Source organism: Jaculus jaculus, chromosome 5, assembly GCF_020740685.1.
Source record: "Jaculus jaculus isolate mJacJac1 chromosome 5, mJacJac1.mat.Y.cur, whole genome shotgun sequence".
Lineage (NCBI taxonomy): Eukaryota > Metazoa > Chordata > Mammalia > Rodentia > Dipodidae > Jaculus > Jaculus jaculus.
The window spans coordinates 39,134,468-39,161,058 of record NC_059106.1 but is presented as its reverse complement, the minus strand read 5'-3'; the positions used below and the strand labels follow the sequence as shown (position 1 = coordinate 39,161,058).

Below are 26,591 nucleotides of genomic sequence, written 5' to 3'. Positions count from 1 at the left end.
AGCAATAATCCTAGCACTCCAGAAGCTGAGGCTTGAGGATTGCTGTGAGTTCAAGATTAGCCTGGGCTACATAGCAAGACCCTGTCTCAAAAGAAATGAATTTCCCCCATATACAAATGGACCATAGTTCATGTGTCCATGGTCATTATGCCTGAAAGAATGTCATTTAAAGCAGCCAGAAACCTGAGTTAGACTGAGATTTTTACTCTTGTAGCTGGGAATATAAGAGTGTTTATGGGTTTCATGATTGGTTTGATTCAGGAGTCCAACCATATCGTCAGAATCCTGGTTTCTTCCTAGTGTTCAACTCTGTTTCTCTAGTTCCCTGTCATCCTAGGGCTGCCTACTGTCACAGCAGCACCTTGTACCGTCTGAAGGATGGCACACATCCTATTCAAAGCAAGAGCCCTCAGTTCATTCCAGTCAGGTCAGCCTCAGTCACACACACCAGCCTATCAGGTAGCAACTAGATCAGAGATGTGCTGATTGGCCTTTCTGAAGCTCCTGACTAGCACACAGTGCCCCAGAGCACGTCCCTGCAGAGCAGAAGGGGCCTCATACCCATATGTCCATCATCATAACAGTGCTCCTGTGGCACATACCTGCCCTGTCTCCCACGGCCTAATCTTCATGTCCCATTGACAGTGCAAGTGTAATACACTGATTCTCCATTTCATCACCTCAGTGCTTCACAGCTGAGTGAACCTGGGATACAAAAACTGACTCATTCCTGGTGACACCTATTCAGAAAGTGTCCAAGAGTTGTCAGCATCCTGGGAGCTCAGCTCAGGAAATGAACAAAAATATTGTTCCTCTCTGCTTCATTCCCTGGAACTCTGTGCTACTGTGTGCCTTTGTCTCCCCACTGGATGAAGGCAATGAGGGCAGAAAGTCCATTTTGCTCACTGCTGTGTGGTGAGCCAAGAACAGTGTCCAAGTCACGTTTGGTGCTGGAAGAGTGAGGACTAGAAGGCAGCTGCTGACCAGAAGCGTAGGAACCTTACAGAGGAAGCTTGTGCAGGTTCTTTGAGTTTGCACAGCTGCTCAGGTCTGAGGCCAGATAAGGAATGTGTTTATTATAGTCAGGCTTGACTCTTTGCTCTGGGTAATCAGCTAGAAAAGTATCTGCAGTCTTGCCAGGAAAATGATGGGATGGCCTTCCTTTTCATAATCTTTGTGTCAGGTGAACTAAAATACTGCTGGTGAATAGTAACTGAAGTCAAATCCCTATGGCTTTTTAAAATTATATCTATAGTGAGTTTAGAAAATAATAGAAGGCCTTTTCCCAGTTACATCCCACTTGTACTAATCTGATGCTGCTAATGCATAGCAAGTTAATCCCTTTCAGACTACTTTCCCAGTAGGCACAGCAGGCTGTGGCGGGAGGAATATGTACCCAGAGGAACAGGTTGCACAGTGCTTTCCTCTCCACTCACCTTCAGGCAGAGGTACTGCCTTATGATGAACGGCCACTTCCTGCCACTCGCAAGCAGCATGGGGAAGCATCGATGGAGCCTGAAGTGAGGGAGGGTGACGTCAGTGATGCTCCAAGAGGAGGAGTCTCAGGGGAGCCAGAGCCCTTGACAGAGAAGGCCTTGAGGGAAGCAAGCTCTGCTATCGAAGTCTTAGGAGAAACCTTGGTAAGAAAGGAAGACCACCTTGCACACGTGTGTATGCATGTACAGGCACTTAGGAAAGGAAGGGGTATTGTGCTTGTTCTTTGTGTTAGTAATTAATGTTGATTTTTTTCTGAAAAGCCCTTCAAAAGTCGTCAAAAGAACTGTGGAAGGATGGGCTGAAATTGAGATTTTATGACAATCAGCTCCTATCAGTGGAAGTGACAGCAAAGCACACACCAGAGTGTATCCTTACAGGGATAAGCCCAGACTTCCTCCATCCTCTGCTTCAAAATGCCTTAGCAGATTTTAACACTGCATATCTAAACACAGTCTGAAACTACATCTCTAAGTACACTTACTTAATCTGCAAAGATTCTTAGTATAACACACACCTCCAGGTTGTGCAGGCCAGAGTGAGTGTAGGAGGTGGTGGACACATCTCCTGCCAAAGCTAGCAAAACTGTTTTCTGGTAGGTTGCTGGTGCCTATTCCAAGACATGGTCCTACCGAGAAGACGCACTGCTGGCTTTATATAAAAAGTTGATGGAGATGCCTGTTGAAACTCCAAAGGAAGATTTAAAAAACATACTAAGAGCAGCTGTCTTTCTCATCAGAAGAGCAATAAAAGACATTGTGACCTCGGTGAGTCCCCTTAGCTTGTGTCCTCCAGTTAGGAACAGCCATCACTAGCTCCCAGTATAACTAGGGATGAGGGTCCTCCAGCAAGATGTGCATACTGTGCTCAATGGAAAGGGGGACTGTGAGGTTCTGTACCTGCCTGGTGACTTCAGCCCTGCACAGCATCTGCTTTTTCACAGTCCTTAAGCAGGTGTGTGTAGAAACCCAAGTCTCCACCACCAGCTTTCCTGATCTTGTTTTTCATGAGACCTGAGGAGCCTGGAGTTGGCATTGCATTTTTGTAGTCCTGCATGGGCCTTAGAATGAACATTGCAAGAAAAAGAAAAAAAAGCCATTTAGGGCTGAGACAATAGTTCAGTGGTAGCAAGCTTGCCTGGTGCTTGTAAGGCCTGGGGTTCTATGCCCAGCACTACAAGAAGACAAAGCATATGTACGCCAAATTGAGCAGGAGTGTTAGATGGTTGTTACAAAGGGAACATACTGAGCCAATAATAAGAGCAGGTGCCCTCTAGACTTGATGAGGTGCTCTGTCAGGAAAGCAGTTTTTAGTTTGCATTTCAGACAAGATGTAGTTTTCAGTATAATGTTCATCCTTGTTACTGATGGTTTATCTTCTGTCTCCTCTTAATAGCCAACTATAGTGGCTCACTTGTTTTTATTTTCTTATTATTAGGTCTTTCAGGCTTCGTTGAAATTGTTGAAGATGATAATTACACAATATATTCCCAAGCATAAACTGAGTAAACTTGAAACAACACACTGTGTGGAAAGAGCTGTTCCTGCTTTACTTGCCAGAACTGGAGATTCTTCCGCCCGCCTCCGTGTCATGGCTTTGAATTTTATTCAGGTCTGAGCTTACCCTTCATCACTTTCTGAAGCTATCTGACTCCTGCCTCGCAGGACTATGCCTCTGTTCCAGCCTCAGACACCTACTGTCATGACCTCAGGCCAGGAAGACTAACTTGTTTGGGGGCATAAACTTGTTTCTGGTTTTGGTTTTTGTTTTCCCTCAGTGTTTATTTATGTATTTATTTATTTTGCACATGTCTGCATGAATGGGTGTGCCCCAGTCTCTTGCTGCTGCAAAAGAATGGCCATCCAGCCTTATGTGGGTAGCTGAGGCAACCCGGGTCATCAAGCTTTGCAAGCAAGTGTCTTTAACTGCTAAGCCATCTGTCTAGCCCCTCTTTATTTTTATGTTTTTACATGTGTACATGTGTGGTGTGCCTGCATGTTATATGTAAGTTCCTATGTGTAGGCACATATGTGTCTGTGCATGTGGAAGCCAGAGGTCAATGTTGGGGGTATTTGTAGCCCTCTCCATCCTACTTCTTGAGACAGGATCTATCAGTTAACCCAAACTCACCAATTTGGATAGACTAGCTGGCCCTCAAGTCCCTGGCATTCCCCTATTTCCACCTCTCCAGCATTTGGGAATACTTATGTAATTTTGTTTGTTTGTGTTTTTGTTGTTGAGGCAGGGCCTCACTCTAGCCCAGGTTGACCTGGAGCTCATTCTATGAACCAAGCTGTCCTCAAACTCAAAGTGATCCTCCTACCTCAGCCCCCCAAGTGTTGGGATTAGAGGCATGAGCCCAGGTTTGTTTACACATGTTCCTTAGGAAGGAACCTGACAATATTGTCATTTCTCAAAACATGAAGATCTTCAGATCTGGCTTCATTGAAGAAACTTACCAAACTTTCAGGGAATTCATGTACACACACACACACATACAGCAGGTGATGGCAGGAGGATGGTGGCAAGTTGGAAATATATACTACATAGAGAGTTGCAGACCAGCCTGGGTTACAGAGGGAGACCCTCTCTTAGCAACAAAGAGGAAAAGAAAAGGGAAAAGAAAGAAACACAATGATGCATTGAAATGAAAATGAGAACTTGTATTGTTTGTTTCTCTCCCTCTCCCTCCCTCCCTTCCTTCCTCCCCCCTCCCATGTGTGAAGTTGTTATGCTTTTGGTTTTTGTTTTCCTTAGGCAGCAGGGTATGGCTGTATTGCCCAGATTTCTGTATTGCTCAGACTTCTTGGCTCAGGTGTTCCCCCTTTGCAGCTGAAAATGCACTAAATTGCCTTTAGCATTTTTTAAAATTTTTGTTTATTTTTATTTATTTGAGAGTGACAGACAGACAAAGAGGCAGATAGAGAGAATGGGCACGCCAGGGCCTCTAGCTACTGCAAACAAACTCCAGATGCATGTGCCACCTTGTGTATCTGGCTTACGTGGGTCCTGGAGAATCTAGCCTTAAACCGGGGTCCTTCAGCTTCACAGGCAAGCACTTAACTGCTAAACCATCTCTCCAGCTAAGCCATCTCTCCAGCTGCCCACCTTTAGCATTTCTAACAAACATGTTGCTTTTTGTAGGAGATGGCCTTGTTCAAGGAGGTGCGGTCTCTGCAGATCATTCCGTCTTACCTGGTGCAGCCACTGAAAACCAACGCTTCCACCCATCTGGCAATGAGCCAGGTGGATCTGCTGGCACGGCTGCTAAGAGACCTGGGCACTGGCAGCTCTGGCTTCACAGTGGATAGCGTGATGAAGGTAAGCAGCTTCCTCATGTGACATGGCGCTGCTTATTGGAGCCAGTGTTTGGTGAGAGTGAGGGATGACGCCAGAAAAAATGATAGATACCTTTTTGTAGCACATGAGAGCAGCTGGGGTATCCTGTTGCCTGTCCTTCATGATTGGGTCATGAGAGCAGCTGTGGTCATCCTGACGTATATTTTTCATGAGTGCCATGAGCAGCTAGTGTCCTGATGCTTATCCTTCATGAGTCATGTGGAATGTGCACATCATTGTCCACGCTGAAGAACGAGTCATAAAAATGGTTTTCTGTGGAGCTGGGGATATGACTTAGTTGGCAGAGTGCTTGCCTAGCATGCACAAAGCCCTGAGTTCCATCCTCAGAACCACCTGTCATCCCAGCACCCAAGAACAGGAAGATCAGGAGCTCTAGACAAACGTAGGCAACATGAGACATTTATAGAGTTAGCTCTGGCTAAGGACTTCCTCCAGGTTAGCTCCCTCACCCCTGCCAGAGCCAAGGTGCCTGCTGTGGAGCATCAGTCTGATGCAGTAAGGTCACTGCAGTAACTCAGCATGGCCAAAGTGAACGGCTCTGTCTTGTGGTCCAGTGCTGGGTAGCCAGCCAGGGACTCAGTGTCCTCCATGTGTGGTCACATGGCCAAAACTCTGAGTAAAGGAAAATAACCAGAGCATTGTATGTGGGAGCTTTTTATGGGGCAGTGGCATTAGCCTGACAATAGGGAGATGAGATCACAGAAAAATAAACCATGAGAGAAGGGAAACTGATGTGAGCCCATGTTTGTGGGGTTTTTAAAAATATTTTTATTTTTATATATTTATTTGAGAGAGAGGCAGATTGAGACAGAATTAACAAAACAGGGCCTTCAACCACTGCAAACAAAGTACAGATGCATGTGCTATTCTGTGTGTCTCACTTACATGGGTTCTGGGGAATCAAACTTGAGTTCTTAGGCTTTACAGGCAAGTGCCTTAACTGCTAAGCCATCTCTTCAGTCCCATGTGTGTGTTTTGACCCATCAGTGCTGATACAGTAATCTAGATGGAGAAAAAAAGGAAAAATTAGTAAAGCAAAAGATAGTGCCAGGAACATCGGGCTCAGTCATTGTTCACAGTCAGGTTGACCCCCCAGACTGAGCATGGCCAAGCCAGTTCCTCATCAAGAGCTGAACTCCCTGCTGAGGATAAATATGGAGGTTTCAGAGCCAAGAAGGGCACATGAGGTCTTCACTTGGAGTACTCATGAAAACTGACAGGCTGCCTGTGGCACAAGTCTGAAGTGAGCCAGTCAGTGGGATTCTGGCTCTTGCTGTCACAGTCAGCTACTGCTACTAATACAAAGGAAGGAGAATGGAGCCAGGTGTATGAACACAGAAGTGAACACTGTGATGGGCTGTGTAACCTAGGCTGGACATGGAGGAAGGGAGGACTGAGGGTGGTGGACCAAAGTCCCTGGTGGAGCTTGAAGAACTGCAGGGAAGTAATGCAAAACACATGCTGGAAAAGGAGGACCCAAGTGTGGGGCCTGATGGTGATTGTTCTGGGTAGAACCTGAGAGAATGGCTCAGGCTGAGTCTGTCAGGGGAAGAAGCTAGAACCAACAGGCACAGTTCACTATCCACCATTAAAGAGATGTTGACTTCCTAGCATGTTGATGCCAGCCTACGACTGGGTGATGCACTGTGACATCTTCATGTGAGTCTACTTAAAATGAGGAAGATTATGAAGGTGAGCACAAGGAAAGCTGTTGAGTAGGGAAGAGTTTTTGGGTGTCAAGCTAGGATGCTGTTTGTCCTCCAGAGAGGACAAAAAAACCTACACATGTGCACATGCATAGAGCTGTGCCAGGCCTAGGCCTCCAAAGAGGACAAAACCATCAGCCTAGAAAGACTTGCAGTGGGGCAGGGGATGGGGATCCCCAGAAGGCCATAACATTCATAATGTTATTAAAAACAAAGTATCCAAAACAGACACATTAGAATTGTTATGTGGCTAATGGACATGGCAGGTCCTTGGAGTGAATACATTTATTCTTTTGGATAGGTCCTAATGCTTTATACAAAGCTTATGGAAGGATGTAGCCTAATTAATGCTGATAATATGTTAAGAAGACAAAACAGGGAGCTGGAGAAGTGGCTTAGCCATTAAGGTGTTTGCCTACAAAACCAAAGGACCCAGGTTCATTTCCCCAGGACCCACATAAGCCAGATGCACAAGGGGCACATGTACCTGGAGCTCATTTGCAGTGGCTAGAGGCCCTGGCATACCCATTCTCCCTCCCCTCCCCCCCCCCCCGTGTGTGTGTGTGTGTGTGTGTGTGTGTGTGTCTCTTTTCAATCTCTCTCTGCTTGAAAATAAATAAACTAAATTTAAGAAAAAAAAAAAAAAGAAAGAAAGAAAGAGCCGGGCGTGGTGGCGCACAGTTTACGGGGAGGCAGAGGTAGGAGTTCAAAGCCACCTGAGAATACAGCCTAGACTAGAGTGAAACCCTACCTCGAAAAAAAAAAAGAAGAAGAAGAAGAAGAAGAAGAAGAAGAAGAAGAAGAAGAAGAGGTAGTGCATGCCTTTAATCCCAGCCCATGGAGGCAGAGTAGGAGGATCGCCATGAGTTCAAAGCCACCCTGAGACTACATAGTGAATTCCAGGTCAGCTTGAGCTAGAGTGAGACCCTACCTCAAAAAAAGAAAAGAAGAAAGCACAGCAGAAGTTGAACATTAGGCATGAGCTTGATGAGTGTCCAGTCAACTGCAAGAGAATTCTGTCCTTATTTGTGGGGTCCTGTGTCTTGTTTCCTTTTTCTCTCTTTGTTTTCCAAATCTTTTTTTTTTAAACTTTTTTTTTTATTTTTTAAATTTATTTATTTGAGAGCGACAGACACAGAGAGAAAGACAGATAGAGGGAGAGAGAGAGAATGGGCACGCCAGGGCTTCCAGCCTCTGCAAACGAACTCCAGACACGTGCGCCCCCTTGTGCATCTGGCTAACGTGGGACCTGGGGAACCGAGCCTCGAACCGGGGTCTTTAGGCTTCACAGGCAAGCGCTTAACCGCTAAGCCATCTCTCCAGCCCATGTTTTCCAAATCTTTATAATGTACCTGCGCTGGAAAAAATTAACCATGTTATTACTGAGTCATACCAAGAGCCACTGCCTGCTGTGTCTTCAGTTTGCAGTGGGCGCCCTGGAGCATAGAGTGTATGAGGTTCGGGAGATGGCAGTCAGAGTCATACTGGACATGTACAAGCAGCACCCAGCCCTCACCTTGGAGCACCTTCCTCCAGATGACAGCAGCACTCGCAGAAATCTCCTCTACAAAACCATCTTTGAGGGATTTGCTAAGATCGATGGCAGGCCTACAGATGCTGAAATCAGGGTAAGTCAGCCTTTGGGCTGGAATGGCAGTCTGAGCATGCATTTAAGAATTTACCTGGAGTGGGGGGAGGGATGGATCAGTGGTTAAAGGCACTGGCTTACAAAACCTGACAGTCCAGATTCAGTTCCCCAGTGCCCATTTAAAGCCAGATACACAAAGTAGCAAATATGTCTGTAATTCTTTGCAGCAGCAAGAGGCCCTGGCATACCCATTCATGCATTCTCTCTTTTTCTCTTTCTCTCCCTCTCTTTTTCTCTCTCTCTCTCTCTCCCTCCTTGCAAATAAATAAATGAGTAAAACTATTTTAAGCTGGGTATGATGGTGCACACCTTTACTTCTAGCATTTAGGAGGCTGAGGTAGGAGGATTGCCATGAGTTTGAGGCAGCATGAGACTACATGGTGAATTCCAGGTCAGCCTGGGCTAATGTGACGAGTCTAACTGGAAAAAAAAAATTAAAAACAGGAAGTATTTGGAGCAAATTCCTTAAGGGTATCCTTAGGGAAAGCGTGAGTGTGTGGTAAGAATACTGGCTCCCACTTGAGGACCTGCCTGTAAAACCATTCTCTCTTTGTCTGCAAATAGTAATTGCAAGGTTCAGCTATTAGTAAACCTTTATTAAATCACCCTGAAGAATTTTAATCCTAATCAAATTTGTCTCAGCAAATACTGTAGCTGTTATGCCCAGTTCTCGGCATCCCCAGTGACCACCAAGGAGAACCAAACACGTATGCAAGGACAAGGAGTTATTTTAATTCGGGCTTAAGCTCGGTCCCTTGACTTCACCAACGCAGTGGATCCATACAAGAGCCCCGAGTAGTGGGAGGGTAGGGTTTTTATGGGGATTTGAACATAGAAGAAGGGGATGGGTACATGATTAGTTGATTTAAACAGTATACTCTTCTGGTTGGCTTAGGATTTTGGCAGGCAAAGTTGGCAGGCTGGGGCTAGGGGAATTGAACTCATCCATGACTACAGGAATGTCTTATGACTTCAGGAATGTATGGCATAATGTATGGTATAACCGGTTTAACTGTTAAGCCTACCCTTATGGCAAGGTCAGCAGGCTGGAGCTAGGGGAATTGAACTTTAGGACTTCAGGAATGTATGGCATAACCAGTTTCCAGTAGCTGTTAAGCCCATCCTTACTGGAAAATAAAAACTTAGACCTTTCCAGGAAACAGAAACTTAGGCCTACTGAGGACTCTGAAGCCTGTCATGGCATCCATCTGGTGCCCGAGTCCTTCATAGCATGCTAGAAACACAATTTAGATGCAGTAATTTGTCTCCCAGTGTTTAAGCTCTTCTAATGGGAAATGATTTTATTTTAACCAGGCACAGAAAAGGGCAGCCACAAAAGAAGCAGAAAAACAGAAGAAAGAAGAAATCAAAGCTTTGCAGGGACAGCTGACTGCCCTGAAAGAAATCCAGGCTGAAGTCCAGGTACTTGAGCTGTGATTAGAAATTCCTGTTGCAGGCTGGAGAGGTGGCTCAGTGATTAAAGGTGCTTGCTTGCAAAGCCTATGGCCCGAGTCTAATTCTGTCATAGATAGCTCCACAATGCTGGGATGAACATCCAAACTAGACACAGCTTATAGGAGAAACAGGTTTATTTCAAGCTTACAAATCCAGGGGAAGTTCCATCAATGGCAGAAGAAGCTGCCCACTTCCATAGATCCAAGCAGAGAGAAACAACTGCAGCTAGCAGACACCATCCACCCACCCAACACCAGCAAACACAACAAACAGGACCTTCCCCCCCTCCCCTCCCCCTCCCTCTGCCCCAGAGTTCAGACTGCTCTACACATACTTTTGGGCTGGAATTAGATCTGCCCCCAAACACATCTTTAGGCTGGACCCCAGGATAATACCTCTTCCAGCCAAGTTACAAGTTTAATTTTAACACCTGAGTCAATGAGGAACATATATTCAAACTACCATACAAATGTAAAGTCAGGTGCACAGAAAGTGCCTTTGTAATGCAGATAGTGCCTTTATTCTCTTCAGTTGGTTTGGGGTAAGTAAAAGGCCCCTGGGCAGCTTTGCTGCTACTGTGGGGTAGGGGGGACATTCTGTGCCCAGTCAGCAGGAAGGAGATTCTTCTGTTCCCACCTCCTTCAGAGGCTGTGTTGTCTGATTTCAGCACATTCAGCAAGAAAGGTCTGGCAAGCACTCTACCTCTGGAAGCTTCTGTGATGCCTGGGAATGAGAGGGCCAGGTAGGGGGGCTAGAGGGGCCACAATCAGTGGCAGCAAAGTTCTGTTGAGTAAGATGTGCCCTTTCTAACTGCTGTGCACCTGGGGTTGAAGTTGGTTAGCTCCCTGATACTGATTACATTTCAGAAGTTAGGAAAAAAGAACTAAGGTCAAATCACCCACATAAAAGCTGAGCATGGTTGCACAGCCTTGTTATCCAAGTGCTGAGGAAGAGAAGAAGGATTTTTGGGCATGCTAGCTAGCTTGTCTACCTAGCTCAGTGAGTTCCAGGTTCATTAAGTGATCCAATGTCAAAAGAATAGTGGGACTGGGGAGATGGTTCAGCAGTTAAGGTGCTTGCTTGCAAAGCCTACTAGCCTGGGTTTAATTTAGCACTCACATCAAGGCAGATAGTGGCACATGCATCTGGAGTTTGTTTGCAGTGGCAGCAGGAAGCCCTGATACATTCATTCTCTCTCTCAAATAAATAAAAATATTTTTTAAAAATAAGGGGGGAGGCCTGGAGAGATGGCTTAGCGGTTAAGCACTTGCCTGTGAAGCCTAAGGATCTCGGTTCAAGACTTGATTCCCCAGCGTTAGCCAGATGCACAAGGGGGCGTACACGTCTGGAGTTCATTTGCAGTGGCTAGAGGCCCTGGCGCGCCCATTCTCTCTGTCTCTCTCTATCTGCTTCTTTTACTCTCTGTCACTCTCAAGTAAATAAATTAAAATAAACAAAAAATTAAAAAAATAATAAAGTGGGGGCCGGGCGTTATGGCGCACATCTTTAATCCCAGCACTCGGGAGGCAGAGGTAGGAGGATTGCCATGAGTTCGAGGCCACCCTGAGACTACATAGTGAATTCCAGGTCAGCCTGAGCTAGAGTGAGACCCTACCTTGAAAAAAAGAAAACGAAAAAGAAAGTGGGGGCTGAAGAAATGGCTTAGTGGTTAAGGCATTTGCCTGCAAAGCCTGAGGACAAGTTCAGTTCCCCAGTACCCATGTAAGTCAGATGCTCAAGGTGGCACATGCATCTGGAGTTTATTTGCACTGTCTAGAGGTCTTAGCTCTCCCATTCTCATTCTCCCCTCTCCCCTTTCTCTCTCAAATAAAATAAAATAAAACTTAAGAAAAAAAATAATAACGTGGAACCTGGGCTTGGTGATGCATGCCTTTAATCCCAGCACTTCTTGCAGAAGTAGAAAGATCCCAGTGAGTTCAAGGGCAGCCTGGGCTAGAGTGAGATCCTTCCTCAAAAAATAATAAAATAGAAAGTAGCTGAAGGAGATAAATGATAATTGCCCTCACCTCTACATGCATATGTATGCCCCCCCCAAACACACACACACAACTCCCCACACAGACACATATACCAAAAAAGTAAAGGGCAAAGGGGTCAGGAAATCCATAGTCACAGGTGCAGAGCCAATGCTTGTAAGATGGGTTTGGAACCTCCCTGTGAGCTCGTGCCTGCACCCACAGCACTGCACAGACTCGGGGGAACTGTGAGATGGGCAGAGCTTGTGCACACTACTCTCCTTAGAAGCGGAAAGGGGGAAGTCGGTATACCTAGGACCAAACAAAGTATGCCTGAAAATACATTTACCCAAGAAGAACAAAAGGTCACGGAACCTCTTTACTAAAGCTGATGCACGAGAAGTGAGAAAAGATCACAGCTCATGTGTGAGGAATGAGAAAGGAGAGAAACAGCACAAGGGGGACTGAGGCTGGGAACGGGGCCACTTCTGTGTGGGAGACGGTGGTACACCCATCTGTACCATGGTGTTCTCATGGTACTTGCCGAGTCGGAGCAGCACACATTTTCCTATAGCTTACAAACAAGGAGAGGCAAATGTGGCAAACTGGAAGGCCATGAGCTGTCCAGGATATGACTAAGTGTCTGCTGCTCCCATCTGACCACAAAATCTGATCAGAAAGTCCTGCTGTGTGGCACCTGCACTTCAGAGCAGTGCCTACCTACCTGGCTGTCTGCTCTCAGATACCTTGTGCTGGCACAGGTGGTAGTTACCTGGCTAGGAGGATTAACATTAACTTGTGGAGGAGATTGGTAGACTTGACCCAAGCCATGTCTGTTGAGTGGTAGAGCAAAGAGCCTAAGAAGTGGGAGCTTGCTAAAGAACAACATCTGTTCTTTACCTTCCTGTTTGTGTCTTAGGAAAAGGAGAGTGATGCTGTAAGGCCCAAGAATCAAGGTGAGTAAACTCACATCACAGAAACTCCACATAGAAACCATGTCTGTAGCCAGGCATGTTGGCACACACTTTTAATCCCACCCCTCAGGAGGCAGAGGTAGGAGGATCACTGTGAGTTCAGTTCAAGGCCACCCTGAGACTATATATAGCAAATTCCAGGTTAGCCTGGGCTAGAGTAAGACCCTACCTTGAAAAACGATCCCCAAACAAGGAAAGAAAAGAAAAGATACTATGACTAGGACTGGTGGCACATGCCTGTAATCTCAGCATTTAGGAGGTGAAGACAGGAGGATGGTGAGTTTGAGGCCACCCTGAGCTACATAGCAAGTCCCTGTCTCACAAAACTAAGCACTACAGGTGTAACTCAGTAGCAGAGTACTTACCTGCCATACACAAGGCCCAGAATGTGGTCCCCAGTGCTGAAAAGAGAAAGGGAACTTAGTTTTGTTCATTCTGCAGTGCTAGCTGAACACATTCTGTGTACCGATACCTTACAGCTGTATGTAGAAGAAAACTACCTATTACAAAACCTCAGCTCAAATGATTCTACAAAGTTATTTAACTTGTGTTCCTTTACTCTTATCAGAACCTCAAGGGAGAAAAGCAGCCCCCCCTGATGTACCAGAAATTCCAGATAACCACTACTTGGATTAGTGAGTAGAGCTATCTGTAGCCCATTGCATGGTGTTCACGGTATGGGTGGGGGACCATGTAGGGTCCCTGGTTCAAATGTCTTCCCCTTTGTTTGCTGTGATTACTAATCACTGGGCATTCATTCCATGATTTCAAAGATGGAAAACTGCCCTAAGCCAATGAGCCCTGACTGTGGGTAAAGCCTGTCCTCTGTCCTTGTCCTCACCTGTGTATTAGAGGTCCTGTGGCAGCAAAGCACTTTGAACTGTTCTGAGGCCAATACACACGATAAGGAACTTAACAGAAGTGTTTCTCCTTTCTTATGCCAGTAAGGCTCAGACTTAAATTCTTCAACCTGACCACCTACTTGGTTAAGAACCTTTATGTTGGCATTCTGCAAGGACTCCTCAGCCCCGCTGCCCTATCCCAAGAGGTCCAGCCAGTCCTCAGAGCAGTCCAGACACTTCAGGATGGGGGTGGTGCTGGGAAAATGTGGGGTGTCCTTGTGAAAAGGGAGTTGAACAGTCACAGTAACCAGAGTGGCATCACTCACAGCCTTTCTATTTTGTTGTAGTCTCTGCATTTTCTGTGGGGAGAGGAATGAGTCCTTCACAGAGGAGGGCCTGGACCTTCACTACTGGAAGCACTGCCTCATGCTGACAAGATGCGACCACTGCAGGCAGGTCAGTACTGGGCACAGGACACAAGGTGGAACTGAGGTGTTGAGAAAGGGACCAAGTCTCAGATACTGTAAAGTCTTTGTAAATGCAGAGGAAAAGCCATGAGGAAAGTAGCCAAAGCATGTGCCAGTCACTTCATGTTGTAACACACTGGCACAGTGTTAGCCTCTGTGGTCGACCACCCTGCAGCTCTCCCCAGAGCCATCCCTGTCGTGACTTCTGACAGTGCACATTAGTTATGGGGCTTTCTCTAGATGAAATCCTGCAGCGTGCAGCATTTTTCCCTTCTGCTGCACTAACTTCAGTTCACAGTTTATTTGTTCATTGGACTGTTTCAGTTTGGGACTTTTGTGAGTATTGCTGCTGCCGACAATCTGGGTTTTGCATTACTTTTCTTGGAGAGGCACAAAGAAACATCTGTCCATCTCAGTTAGGACAGTGACACACCAATTCCCAATTCCATCTAGGTCCAGTTTGGTGAACCAGTGGATTTACTGCAGTTGCTTACAAGAACAAGGAACTCTTAGGCAGCTGCGTTACTTCGTTCACTTCCTGCATACTCCAGCAGATCGCAAGACCACATGCAGCTGAGAGACAGGATCTGGAATGCTAGGTGGACTCTCAGATAAGGGTCTAGTGGCCCTGCCCCTCCCTCTCTGAGGGATATGGTGGCTCCTTCATGACACCACAGACCTGGCTGTCACTACATTATTTTGTCTATTTTGTTGCCATGGATGTAAGGCCAAAGTGTCCTGTAGGTCACCACAGTGCTCTCTGCTGCATGAAGGTCTTGTTAATCTGGGGTGTTGAAGTTGGTATAGCACATCCTAGGGAACTGGACATACTAGTGCCACTGAGTCATGCCAAGGGCTACTGCAGTCCTGTGCTACCTTAAAGCTCACAGCAGTGTGAGAGGCACCTCTGTTCTGGCTGATTAGTAATCCCCTGCTGACCATCAGGTGGGCACCTTGCCCATGGGCTGACTTTAGCAGAGCATCTTTTTGATGTCACTTTGTGTATGTAGATGTGGTCATGGTCCTCCCATTCTGTGCCATGCCTTCTCATTGTCTCCTGGGTCTTTTGAACGTCTCATCTTTAATTTCAGGATTGGCTTCCTTACTGTTCTCTATATTATGGTTCATGATTTCATATCCTGCTTAAGAAATCTTTCCTCCCTTTTCCCTACCTGTCCTCTCCCACAAGGCTGCCTGTTCTAAGGAGGAAGACTAAAGAGGCATGCTCTGCTTCCTCTGCCTTGGGAAGAGTGTGAGGGGGGCAGGTCCTACCCTCCAGGTCCTAATTCCTCAACCTGGTAACATACACTGTGAAAACCCCAGGAAGGCAGTTGGTCTCCAACAGTATGTGACAGCCTGAGGCATAAAGTGCTAGGCATATGTAAGTCATTTCTGCCAAGGACACTAGAGTAATTGTGCTCATTCTTAGAAATACTGCTAATCCAGAATTTGAACCCTGTGCCACACATGTATCCACTGAGATACTCCACCCCTGATGACCTGTCATACTTCACTCAGCTGCAGCCCCACTCCCACTAGAGAGAGAGTGTGTGTGAGAGGTTTTCAAGGTAGGGTCTCACTCAAGCCCACCAGTATAGCCTTTATATGGCACTAAGGTAACATGGACAAAGAGAATCAGGTCTACATAGTGCATGATACAGATGCTTTGTGGGTACGTACTGAGGGTCTAGGGAACTGTCCTTCCCACCTGTGGTCCCAACAGACAGCAACACATTCTGTTCTGTGTTGGCTTGCAGGTGGTCGAGATATCCAGCCTGACTGAGCACCTGCTGACAGAGTGTGACAAAATGGACGAGTTTGGGAAGTGCCTCCGCTGCAGTGAGGCTATACCTAAGGCAGAGCTGCCCAGACATGTCAAGACCAAGGAGTGCAGCCGTGAGTATCCCCTTGGCCAGGGTCTTCTGCTGTTGGTATCAGAGAGGGCTTTGTGCATTCTCTCTCCTCATTCAAGATGTATGTCGACGACCAACTCTTCTTTTTTTTAATCATTTCAGCTGCCAAATCAGAGAAGCTAGCAAACCGATGTCCTTTGTGCCATGAGAACTTTGCTCCTGGAGAAGAGGTGAGGCCTTCAGCTGAGGACAAGAGCCGTGAGGGGTGGTTGGAGCACCCATAGAGGAGGATGTTCATACTGGTGCTAGTGTTCTGCACCCTTCCGGCTTTCCTCCATAATGTTTCAGCAGTGGTCTGATCAGGTCTCAGTTCACTGGGATGACAGCATGAGCACTTTGCCATAACTGGTTCTGTGTGTGGATCCAGACCTCCCTAGCAACATGGTCAGCTTCTATAACCATTAGCCCTTTGGACTGATGAAGCATGGCCCAGTGTGGTTATAGTTTTTAGCAGACATTAGGCTCTCCTCCAGCTCCTACAAGCTGCAAAGTGACTCAGGCAGCACTTGTGTGCCCCATTCCTCTGGCATTGGAGGCCCCATGCTTGTCATTTGACTCTGCACAGCACAGTGGAAGTAAGGCAGCCAGGATGGAGCTGTGTTGGGTCTGCAGAGGCCCAACTCTAAGACCTCCTTCTGGCTCTACTTCTGCCTTGGAGGAGCCAGAGCTCACTAGAGTGTCTGTGGTGGCTGATGTGTTTTTATACCTTTCTGAACTCCTATAATATATAAATATAGGTGTGCTTCCATCACTGCCTCCCTGTGCTTAGCAAAGGTCCCCTCTGGCCAATGAGGGCCTCCCAGGGCTTCAGGTCTGACCAGCATAGCCTCAAGTAGCTTTGTTGTGTCTGGGGAACTACCCCAGACCAGGAATCTTCCATCTTTCCAATGAAGCCTGGTTCCTGTCAGTGGGAGTTGTTTCCAGATGCCATTAGAGGCCTCAGGTGCTCACTGGAAAGAGCCACATCACCGCCATCACATAGTGATATCTTCGTCCACACTCCCAGCCACAGGCCCTGCCTTCGCCTCATCTGCTTTGCATGTGAGCAGGCCCCTTCCCTCCATCACTACACCCCCATAGACAACTTCACAGATGTAGAAGTAGGGTGTCACAGATTACTGCTCAACCCTAGGTCGCCCTCGGCATAAAAGTGCCAACCCTGCAATGAGACAACACTAGATTCAGCAGTTCCAGGTCTTTCTGCCCTGCCACATACTCCCTGGGCGAGAAGTCAGAGGTCTCTTGTGGAATAGCTCCAGCTCGTTATGTCACTGACTGCAGATGCACCTAGGTTCATTTGTTCATTTTAGTTCTATCTACAGACATGGGTTTCCCAGGTCTCCAAAAAAGGCATACTCCAAGAACAGCACATAGGCAGAGGCTACTGCCCCTATTTCCCGTCTTGCCCTCCTGAGAAGACCAGTTCTCACCTGTATATACTCTCTTTTCCCATTTATTTTACAGAATTTGTGAGCCTTTGTGTGTTCATTCTAATTGCTGGCTGAAATGTCCATGGTCCTCCTGTTTTCTTTCTTTCTTAACTTCACTCTGCTGGCTTCCCCTGTGAATAGCACCAAGTCAGCTGTAACGTTGCTCCCACCTTTTCCAGCATCTATTATAACCCAGTACCCTCCTCAGTCAGAAGCCTTATGCTACTGTCACTTGGCTTCCTCATTCTACTTGTCTGTGGTAATGGCAGTCACCCTGTTGAGCTGTGGAAGTCGATGACAAGCACCTATTTGCCATCCATCATTTCCTTAATTAACAGCCTGGACAGGCCAGCCCTCCTGGGCTTCTGTGAGTTATTGGTGGGCTGCCTGCTCATCTGAGGTAAGAAACCCACTGGCCTGTGCATCCAGCACTGGTAGAAATATGTCCTTCTGGACATAGGCCCAAGGTCCCAGTTTTCTGGTTGGAATGTGAGAAGCAGGCTGACCAGGCTGCGAGACGGGCACTGAGGGGCGCAGGCAGGGCAGGGGCGGGAGCATATGTAGCCCCATCTTGGTTTTGAACAATAAACCTTCCAGATCTGTGGCAGCATCCCAAGTCCCTTGGGTTTGCTGGGTTGAGAAACTGTTGCCTCCTTTCGGTTGCAGGCATGGAAGGCTCACCTGATGGGCTCTGATGGCTGCACAATGAACTTGCGCAAGACACACGTTCTGCACAAGGCTGTGGCACCACAGCAAGGTGAGCCTGTGCTGCGTACAGGGCTCCCATATGACAAACATCCTGGGTTTCATGTCCTTACTGAGCAGCTGTAACACTCCTTCTCCATATGTTGCTGTCTGTGGCTGCTCCTCCCAAATGCCTCCTGGCATTGTTAGTGGAGACAAAGCCAGCTCACTGGGCTCTTCAGAGTGTCCCCCACTGCTGGCCCTGACGGTTTAGAAATGTGAAGTTCATGCACACACAGCTCATTTAGTAGGTACTCTACTTCTGATTTAGGATACTTGATAACATAGAAAACTCTTCAGGCCAAAAGACCCTTGAATCCAACCTATTTTAGGAGTGACACATGATAAAACAAGACTTCGGGCTGGAGATATAATGCAAATAGGTACCTTTAACGACAGAGACATCTCCCCAATCCTCTGAGGATGTAGCTCAAAGAGCATTGCCTATATGGAAGGCCCTGGTATAGAGAAAAGAAAGAAAGAATGGCTTGTTTAGGTACAGCAGGTGCTGTGCCCAGGGCTCACATGCAGGATATCCTCCTCATCCAGCACCTTAGATAGGAGGGGTGGAAACCCATCCCTCAGCAGGAGGTTTGTCACAGCCACACAGCTTGACTGTTCCACCACCATGTTCCTGGAGCTGTGGCTTAAGACTGGTGTCTGTCTGTCCCTGAATTGGCTCCCTCAGAGCCTGTGTCCTTTCCTTTCCTGCTGCCATGTGAGCATCCCCCTGTGCCAGGACAGCTCACATTGTCCCCTTGTGAACTAAGTGACCACTGCCTTTCATACACAGTCCACCAGCCTGAGCAGCATCCTGGCCCCTCAGGCTTAGCTGCTCAGTGCCACTTCTTTCCAGCCATCCACGTTGTCATCATGGGGTCTGCACTCCTACCAAGATCCAAGTCTCATTCTCATGTGGTTCCTGTGTCTTGTGTGTCTATTTCTGCTAAAGGTAAAGGCCCAGTAGCAGCCAAGTTGGGAAACTCAGGATCCAGGATGGGAAGCAAGATCCCCACCCCAAAGGGAGGCCTAAGTAAGAGCTCCAGCAGGACATACACGAGACGGTGACAGACATGTTCACTGCATCTGCCTGTCTCTGCCAGGGGCTACACAGGTTTCCTCATTCCACGTCATGTCTTGTGAACGTGATGACGCAGGGCTCTGTCCTGCTGCTCTGCTGTGTCTGCTCTCACTTGAACCAAGCGTGGATCTGACCAAAGAACCAAGAGCCGGGACCTCATGGTCTGAGGGCTCCAGCTTCCTCAGACCTTGGAAGAGCCTAAACATAGGAGTCACAGATCACCTAGGAAGCTGGTAGCATGGTGCCTGCTCTCTTTACTGCTCAGAAAGCTTTCCTGGTGTCCACCCCAAAAGGCAGACTTCACAAGGGTTCAGGCTCAGCTGCAGTGTCCTTGAACGGTGGTGGCAAGCACTGTGCTGCACTTGCAGTGCCTTCTCTCCCACGGGCCACCACACCCTTAACCCCAGGGAGGCAGGGTTCATGGCTGCACAACTCACATTTCTACCACAACAAGAAATAAAGGAAAGAGGTGCCTAGCAATGCTAAAGACAGCTAGCTTTCTGAAAATGAGTCTGCTCCAGTTCTCTTCATGCTCCATCTCCTGTGCAGGCCTGGCCCTGTGACCCCAGCTACAGGGAAGCTCCATGCCTGGGTATCTGTCATGTCTTACCCCAAGTTTCAGATTCTCTACTGGCAAAGTCATGAAGAGGATTCTGGATGATGCCCCTGGTCCTGTGCTCACCTACCACAGCATACCTGCAAGCATCTCTGACCAACACAGACATGTTCTGCATCCCTCAGTGGCCCAGGTTCCTCAGGGCCAGACCTATCCGATCTTGTGAACTGGATCTACATTCCCAAGCAGTTCACAGTATATCAAGAAGACAACGGTGTGCAAAACAGTGATACAGACCTCAGGAAACAGTCTGTCAGCAGACCCTGCCCACCCATCATCCCAGGCAGGAGGTCACACTTCCTTCCCAGGAATTGCAGTTGGATGTGCTCATGTGCAAGCAGCCATGGGAAAGTTAGGGTCCATCTGAAACCCTCCTGGCTGCCTGGCATGTCCTCGTTCTCCAGCTGCTCCCCACAAAGCCAGCACTGGACTTCCTTCCTGAAGGAGAGCTTTTCAAATGCTACTTTCCAATGGTTGGGACTGAAGAAATGAATAGTGTGCAGTTAGGGCATAATTCTACTTAAATCCACAACCATGTGAACTAAAATCCACAAGAAGTAATTAAAGCTTACTTGGGCAGGGAACACTAGTAGTGACCATGAGCTTACCTGCTTGGGACAAACATGTACCTCTTGGTGTGCTTGCCTCAGAGTTTCACATAGGGCAAGACCTGTCAAAATTATCTGCTAAAACCTTTACTGTGGGGAGAACATGAAACTGTTATTAGACAATGCAAAGTGCAGGTGCCAAGGTATTTACAGAATGGTCCTTATCACTTCAAAGCTGTTGGCTACTTTCTAACCCATTTTAAAGTACAGATAAAAGAATGCTTAAACCAATAATGAAAAGCTAACCAAGGAATTAACTAATCAAAATTTAAGAAATAGATGCATACAATATTTTCTGTCTGTTATAACTTGAAGATTATAAAAGTCCTTCAGTTTAGCCTGGTGTAGTGACTGATTACTGAAATGTCAGCACATGGGAGGCTGAGACAGGAGATTCACCACAAGTTCAAGGCAACCTGGGCTATAGATATATAAAGACCCTGGCTCAAAAGAGAAAACTCTAGCTTTCACTCCAATTTTGCCTGTTCCAGAGAATCATGTTTCTGCTGTGGGGACTCTGGCAGTGATTGGTGGCCAGTGAGCATCACACCATTGTGCAGGAGGAAAGGACAGAAACTGAGATCTCTTAGCCATTCACAAGTAATTACCTAAACTTGGAACATTAAACTAGTCATTGAAATTTCATTTATGGCTGTATTGTGAATATTTAATATTTATTTATATTATTTTCATATAAGGTTAATTTAAAAGATTGTATCAAATTTGACAATACCAATGTAAGTACTTTTAAGGAAAATTTGCAACTTTTTAATGTTTTAACATAGTTTTCTATTTGTCTCATTTCAGGTACCAGAATTATAAGTAATATATTTTTATTGTTTTAGGGCTTAAGTGCTAATTTTTCTTGAGTATATTAATATAATAAACACATTGCTCAAACTTTTGTCCCTTTTATTTCAAAATTACAATTATAAAGCAATTGTAGGGCTGAGTTGTAGCTCAGTTGTTATAGTGCTTGCCTAGCATGCATGAAGCCCTGAGTTCAATCCCTAGCACCCCATAAAACTGGGCCTGGTGCCACACATCTATAATCCCAACTTTTGGGAAGTGGAGGCAGGAGGATCAGAAGTTCAAAGTCATCCTCAGCTACAAAAAGGGTTCAAGACCAGCTTAGGCTAGATCCTATCCAAACACGTGTGCATATATATCATTCTAAAGTTGATAGTAAAAATGGATCATCCTGAGGGCTGGTAAGGAGAGAGCTTTGGAAGAGCTAGATCCTGATGAAGCCAAAAGGTTAAGCTATGCATAGATTAGAGGAAGTTACTGCCATTTTCCTCCTGTGGCATGAATTGACAATGTTCTGTGGTTTCTCTAATTGTACTCAGGAGGCCTAATACCCTCCAGTTCCTGTGTTTCTGCTTTGAAATGGGGGTGTCACCATTAGTACCAACTCTACAGATGCTCAGTGGGTCTAAGCTTTGTATATTTTGATTTATAACCATTTCATTGTAAAGTCCTAGGACACAAAAATATAGGCAAACATAAGGCATCACGTTTGGATTTCATTTATTTTGGTTGGTTGATTGGCTTGTTTGGGGTTTGTTGTTTGCTTTTTGCTTTTAGACTATTGCAGGCAATCTAGTATGACTTCAAACACACCATGAAGCCAAGGATGACCTTGAACTACTGATTCACCTGTTTCTACATCCCAAGTACTGTGATTACAGAACAAGCCCTATGTCTACAAGACACAACATTGAAATGGCAACTACTGCAGAATGTGGGCATATAAGGAGCCAGGTGGTGTGGCAGAAGAATAGGGACTTGCGAGAGGGTAAATGCCAACTGGAAGACCAGAACCCTCAGTGCTGGTGACATGTAATAATAGAGCATGTGTGAGAAAAGCCAGTGACACAAGCACAGGAGGGGGGGGTGATATGTAAATGTCCTACAAAGGGCTTGAGACTCATGGTCCCATGCTTTGGGGTTTATGTGTTTTCCTAGATTACTTGCGTCCTTGGAACAGCTTTCTCTTAACTGTTATTTTTCTATGGGTCTCTGCTACAATTCCTTGAACCTGGAAGCTGCCACAGGTGCCCCCAGAACTCGGGTTCCTGTACCTGTAAAATGGTGATAGAGGATGCTTCAGGCAGCTGCAGTGCAGGAGACAGGCAGAACTAAGCCAGAGGTGGCAGGTGGCTCCCTTTTTGCCTGCTTTGAATGAGGTTTCCAGATGATTCTATGAGCCCAGAAGGGCTGTGAGCTTGTGCACAGACCAGGCTCTTCCAGGTAGCCCAGGGGCTCCTGCACCCAGGTCAGGGAGCCACCTGGCCTGCAGCAAGGGAATGATGCTTGGGCCACTGATGAGGGAGGGCTAGCTAGGACTCAACCTGGCTTGATGAGATGAAGAGGCCACCTCAGGAAACCCAAGATGCTCCTCCATGGTGACACTGTGAGCATGGGCTGTGGGCTGCTCGCAAGAGCCACCAGTGCCCTCTTCAGCAACAGCTGGTGTCCCCACAGCAAGACCAAAGTCTCCCGTGGCTTCAGAAGCCATGTCCTATCCTTTCTGCAGCATCCATTGGTCACTCAGGTCAGTGTGAAGGTGCTCTGTGATGGTGTCCATGGTCACCTGACCTAGGCTTGAAACAGCTAGAACCTTAAAGCACACTCTGGATGTGGTTCATCAGGTCTTTCCAGAGAGAAGTAACAAAGGGGACAAGATCTGGGTGTCCAGGGGTAGATCACTCAGACTCTTCCAACTGATGTGACAAGTATGAGACCCACTGTTATCTTTACTTCTGTTGTCTTCTGCTCTGCTTGCCCTGCCTTGATGAAACATCCTCTCAAGACTGTAAGTTCAAAGAAACTTTCTTCCCATAAGCTGTTTCTGGTTTCAGCAACCAGAAGATAGCTGCTACATCTGACTCTATGTGGGGCTGTAATCCACCATTTAAGGTGCTGGGCCTCATAATGACCACAGCATCTCTCTCTCTCTCTCTCTCTCTCTCTCGTTTTTTGTTTGTTTGTTTTTAATTTTTTTTGTTTATTTTTATTTATTTGAGAGAGACAGACAAAGAGGCAGAGAGAGAATGGGTATGCCAGAGCTTCCAGCCACTGCAAACGAACTCCAGACACATACGCCCCCTTGTGCATCTAGCCAACATGGGTCCTGGGGAATGGAGCCTCAAACGGGGTCCTTAGGCTTCACAGGCAAGCGCTTAACCACTAGGCCATCTCTCCAGGCCTCCCTCTCGTTTTTTGAGGTAGGGTCTCACCTGGAATTCACTATGTAGTCTTAGATTGGCCTTGAACTCTCAGTGATACTCCTTCCTCTGCCTCCCAAGTGGTGGGATCAATGGATTGCACCACCACACCCTGTGCAACAGAGCATGTCCATGACGAACTTTGAATGTTTCCTTGGGCAAATGCTAAACAAAAAGCCTTTAGGAGTTAGCAGAGAGAGGCACCAGCTATGGTCACATAGCCAACAGTGTGTGTCAAGCTGCTATGAGAAAGATGGCACACCTGGGGGTGCACCTGGGGGCAAGTAAGTGAACAGAAGACAGGTTTGGGCTTATTCTTCAACAGAGGCTTGCCAACAGATCTGCCACAGGAGGTGGTGACTGTCTACTGTTAGAAGAGCTGAAGATGCTAGTCTGGGAGGAAGCCAAGATGTTCCAGCAACCAGTACTGTGACTTGTTCTGCCAAGGTATATGAGCCAATGTGAACTGTGCCAGAGAAAGTGGAAGCTTCCTCTGTATGAAATGCATGATAACAAAGACAGCCCTACTGTTCAGAAGTAACACGTCTACATTTGGGTATCATCAGAGGCAAATTTAAAATCAAAAAATGTTTTTAGGGCTGGAGAGGTCTCAGAGGTTAAAGGCACTCACTTGCAAAGTCTGCAGACCAAGTTTAATTCCCCAGTGCCCACAAAAATCCAGATGCACGAAGTGACTCATGTGTCTGGAGTTTGTTTGCAAGAGCAAAGAAGCCCTAGGATGCCCATTCTCTCTCTCCCTCTCTAAAATGAAGATTTTAAAAAATGTTTTATTTGCACATGTGTTTGTATATGGGTGCACCTGCACCAGGGTCTTTTGCCACTTCAGAGAATGCCCATATGGCTTTACCTGGGAATTGAACTTTGGCTAGCAAGGAACTTTAGCTGCTGAATCAACCCTCTAGCTCCCAACAGTCTTGAACATGACATACTTTAAAGCTGCACACAGGAAATGACTTTGCTTCCACAGCAGGCATTCAGAAGCTGCTTTTACTGGAAGCCATTGAGTGTTCATGTGGGACCACAAGGCGACTCAAAGTAGGACCAATGCCTGGCAGATGCCTTCATTTTACATCTCTTTTAGGCATATTACTTTCAAGCTTTTATAAAGTCCTGCTCCAGAGCTCCTAATCATGCAATTACCTTGGATCCCAGGAACAAGGCTGGTTGATAAACATCAAAACTACTCCCAAAGCATTGGAGAACCACAGGACAACCCTTCCAAATGAGGGCAGTTATTCATGATGGCAAGGCTGCGTCCCACAGCAGCAGTAACAATTTCTTCCTCCTTCCTCCTCCTTCTTCCCCTCCCCCTCCCCCTCCTCCTCCCCCTCCCTCTTTCTTCTTTTTTTGGTTTTTCGAGGTAAGGTCTCACTGTAGCTCAGGCTGACCTAGAATTCACTATGTAGTCTCGAACTCATGGCAATCCTCCTACCTCTGCCTCCCGAGTGCTAGGATTACTGGCGTGCACCACCACACCAGGCTCTAAATTTCACCTTCTTTAGGCCACTTTGTAGAGCTACAACTGAGAATGATGGTGTGGTGGTTTGAATTAGGTGTTCTCCCATGAACTCATGTGCTCTGGATCTGTCCTTGCTGGTGGCAATTTTGAAATTGGATCCTTACTGGAAAAGGTGTGTTGTTGGGGGCAGGTTTAGGGGTGTTATAGCCAGCTTCTCCTTGCCAGTGTTCAGCTCACTCTCAATCTGGTGTTCCGCCTGCTGTGACAAGGGTGATGTCCACCCTCTGTTCATGTCATCCTTTCCCCTGCCATCATGGGACTTCTCCTCGAATCTGTAAGCCAAAATAAACCCTTTCTTCCCACTAGCTGCTTTTGGCCAGGTACTCTGAGCCAGCAATGGGAAGATAACTACAAGAGATGGTATGGTTCAACCACTCCTTTTAATCCTTTATTTTTTCCAGTACTTGGGATCTTGTACCTACATAATCTATCGCAGAGCTGTATCCACAACATCCCCAACCCAGGCTGAGACTGTTTAGTCGTGCACATCTTTTGATGCCTGCCCAATTCTTATCCGATTTAAACCTGATGCTCACAGCACCCTGAAGACAGTTTTGGGGAGTCACTAGACTCTCTATTCCTTTTCCCAATGTGCCTTACTGACTAAATATACTTTCTCCACTTTTCTCCACCATTCCAGCTCTTTAGTTGACATATTCCTACTGGTGGCTGAGCCTAACCTGTTGGGAAACTCTGAGCTTGCGCTTTTGCTCTCAAATCCCAGAGACAGATCTCCCGTGATTGGCTCCTTGCCTTGCAAGAGATGTGCTCATTTTGTTTATTTTTCTTTTTAAATTTTTTATTTATTTACTTATTTATTCATGTGTGTGGGGAGCTCACCAGGGTCATTTGCTGTTTACATGGGGCTTACCGGCTTTGTTTGCAAGCAAGCGCCTTTAATATCCGAGCCATTTTTCCAGACGATGTGCTCATCTTCAACGTGGTGGTCGGTGTTAATTCATCCGCTCTGCTGTCCACGGGCACTGGGTTGCCTCTTGTGTTGGCATTACACAGTAGTGATATTCTTTCCAGAACACACAGCCTAGCTGGAGCAGACGAGAAGTCACACGAGTGCAGAAACTGAAAGCGCCAGCACTGCAAACGGACGTGCCCACAGCGCGCGCGGGTCAGGCTTCCCCCAGGCGCCAAGTCACCGTCAAGGTGGAGGGTACAGCACCATGGGCAGCTACCGGTGCCCTCCGAGGAGCTCGCGATGGATGCAGACGCAGGCAAAGCACCTTTCGCAGGTGTGATGAGCAAGACAAAGTTGTCTAACGCCAACGTACCCAGCCAACTAGGCACCCCCGGGAGCCCGGCAGGAACACGAGATGACCCAGGTACAAATGGCAAACCCGCATAGCCAGCTTGGGGAGAAGTGAGCCCGCGCCCACCCCGTAAGCCCCCGCGCGCTAGGGCACGGGGACATTCCGACCACGGCCCCCACACACCCCCCCCCGCGGCGCTCTAGCAGCCCGGTGCGCCCTCTATGGTTTCCTCCCCCGCCCTC

The 26,591-nt window shown here is 47.0% G+C and overlaps 1 protein-coding gene and 1 long non-coding RNA gene across 7 annotated transcripts in view; one reads left to right on the top strand and one right to left on the bottom strand.

The window, feature by feature from the left end:
- Positions 1–21,151, top strand: part of Cep104 (centrosomal protein 104) — a 36,309-nt gene extending 15,158 nt beyond the window's left edge. For 4 of the 5 annotated variants that reach the window (XM_045149540.1, XM_045149539.1, XM_045149537.1 and 1 more), the window contains exons 10-22: positions 1,443–1,640; positions 2,094–2,261; positions 2,932–3,105; positions 4,639–4,815; positions 7,982–8,188; positions 9,523–9,630; positions 12,559–12,595; positions 13,182–13,248; positions 13,803–13,911; positions 15,680–15,818; positions 15,938–16,005; positions 17,932–18,022; positions 18,962–21,151. In XM_045149540.1, coding sequence (XP_045005475.1) covers positions 1,443–1,640; positions 2,094–2,261; positions 2,932–3,105; positions 4,639–4,815; positions 7,982–8,188; positions 9,523–9,630; positions 12,559–12,595; positions 13,182–13,248; positions 13,803–13,911; positions 15,680–15,818; positions 15,938–16,005; positions 17,932–18,022; positions 18,962–19,077 — 1,659 coding nt within the window. In that variant the 3' untranslated portion in view covers positions 19,078–21,151. The remainder of the gene's footprint in view (positions 1–1,442; positions 1,641–2,093; positions 2,262–2,931; positions 3,106–4,638; positions 4,816–7,981; positions 8,189–9,522; positions 9,631–12,558; positions 12,596–13,181; positions 13,249–13,802; positions 13,912–15,679; positions 15,819–15,937; positions 16,006–17,931; positions 18,023–18,961) is intronic. The other variant, XM_045149541.1, reaches the window with a different exon arrangement.
- LOC123460741 lies at positions 5,719–26,508 on the bottom strand. 2 transcript variants are annotated; one of them, XR_006637165.1, is made up of 4 exons: positions 25,956–26,508; positions 18,397–18,467; positions 12,979–13,014; positions 5,719–5,856 (listed from the first exon to the last, which is right to left on the bottom strand). It is a non-coding gene; the product is annotated as an uncharacterized LOC123460741 (long non-coding RNA). The 2 variants fall into 2 exon arrangements; XR_006637164.1 differs by lacking the exon at positions 18,397–18,467.
- Positions 26,509–26,591: the final 83 nt, after the last annotated feature.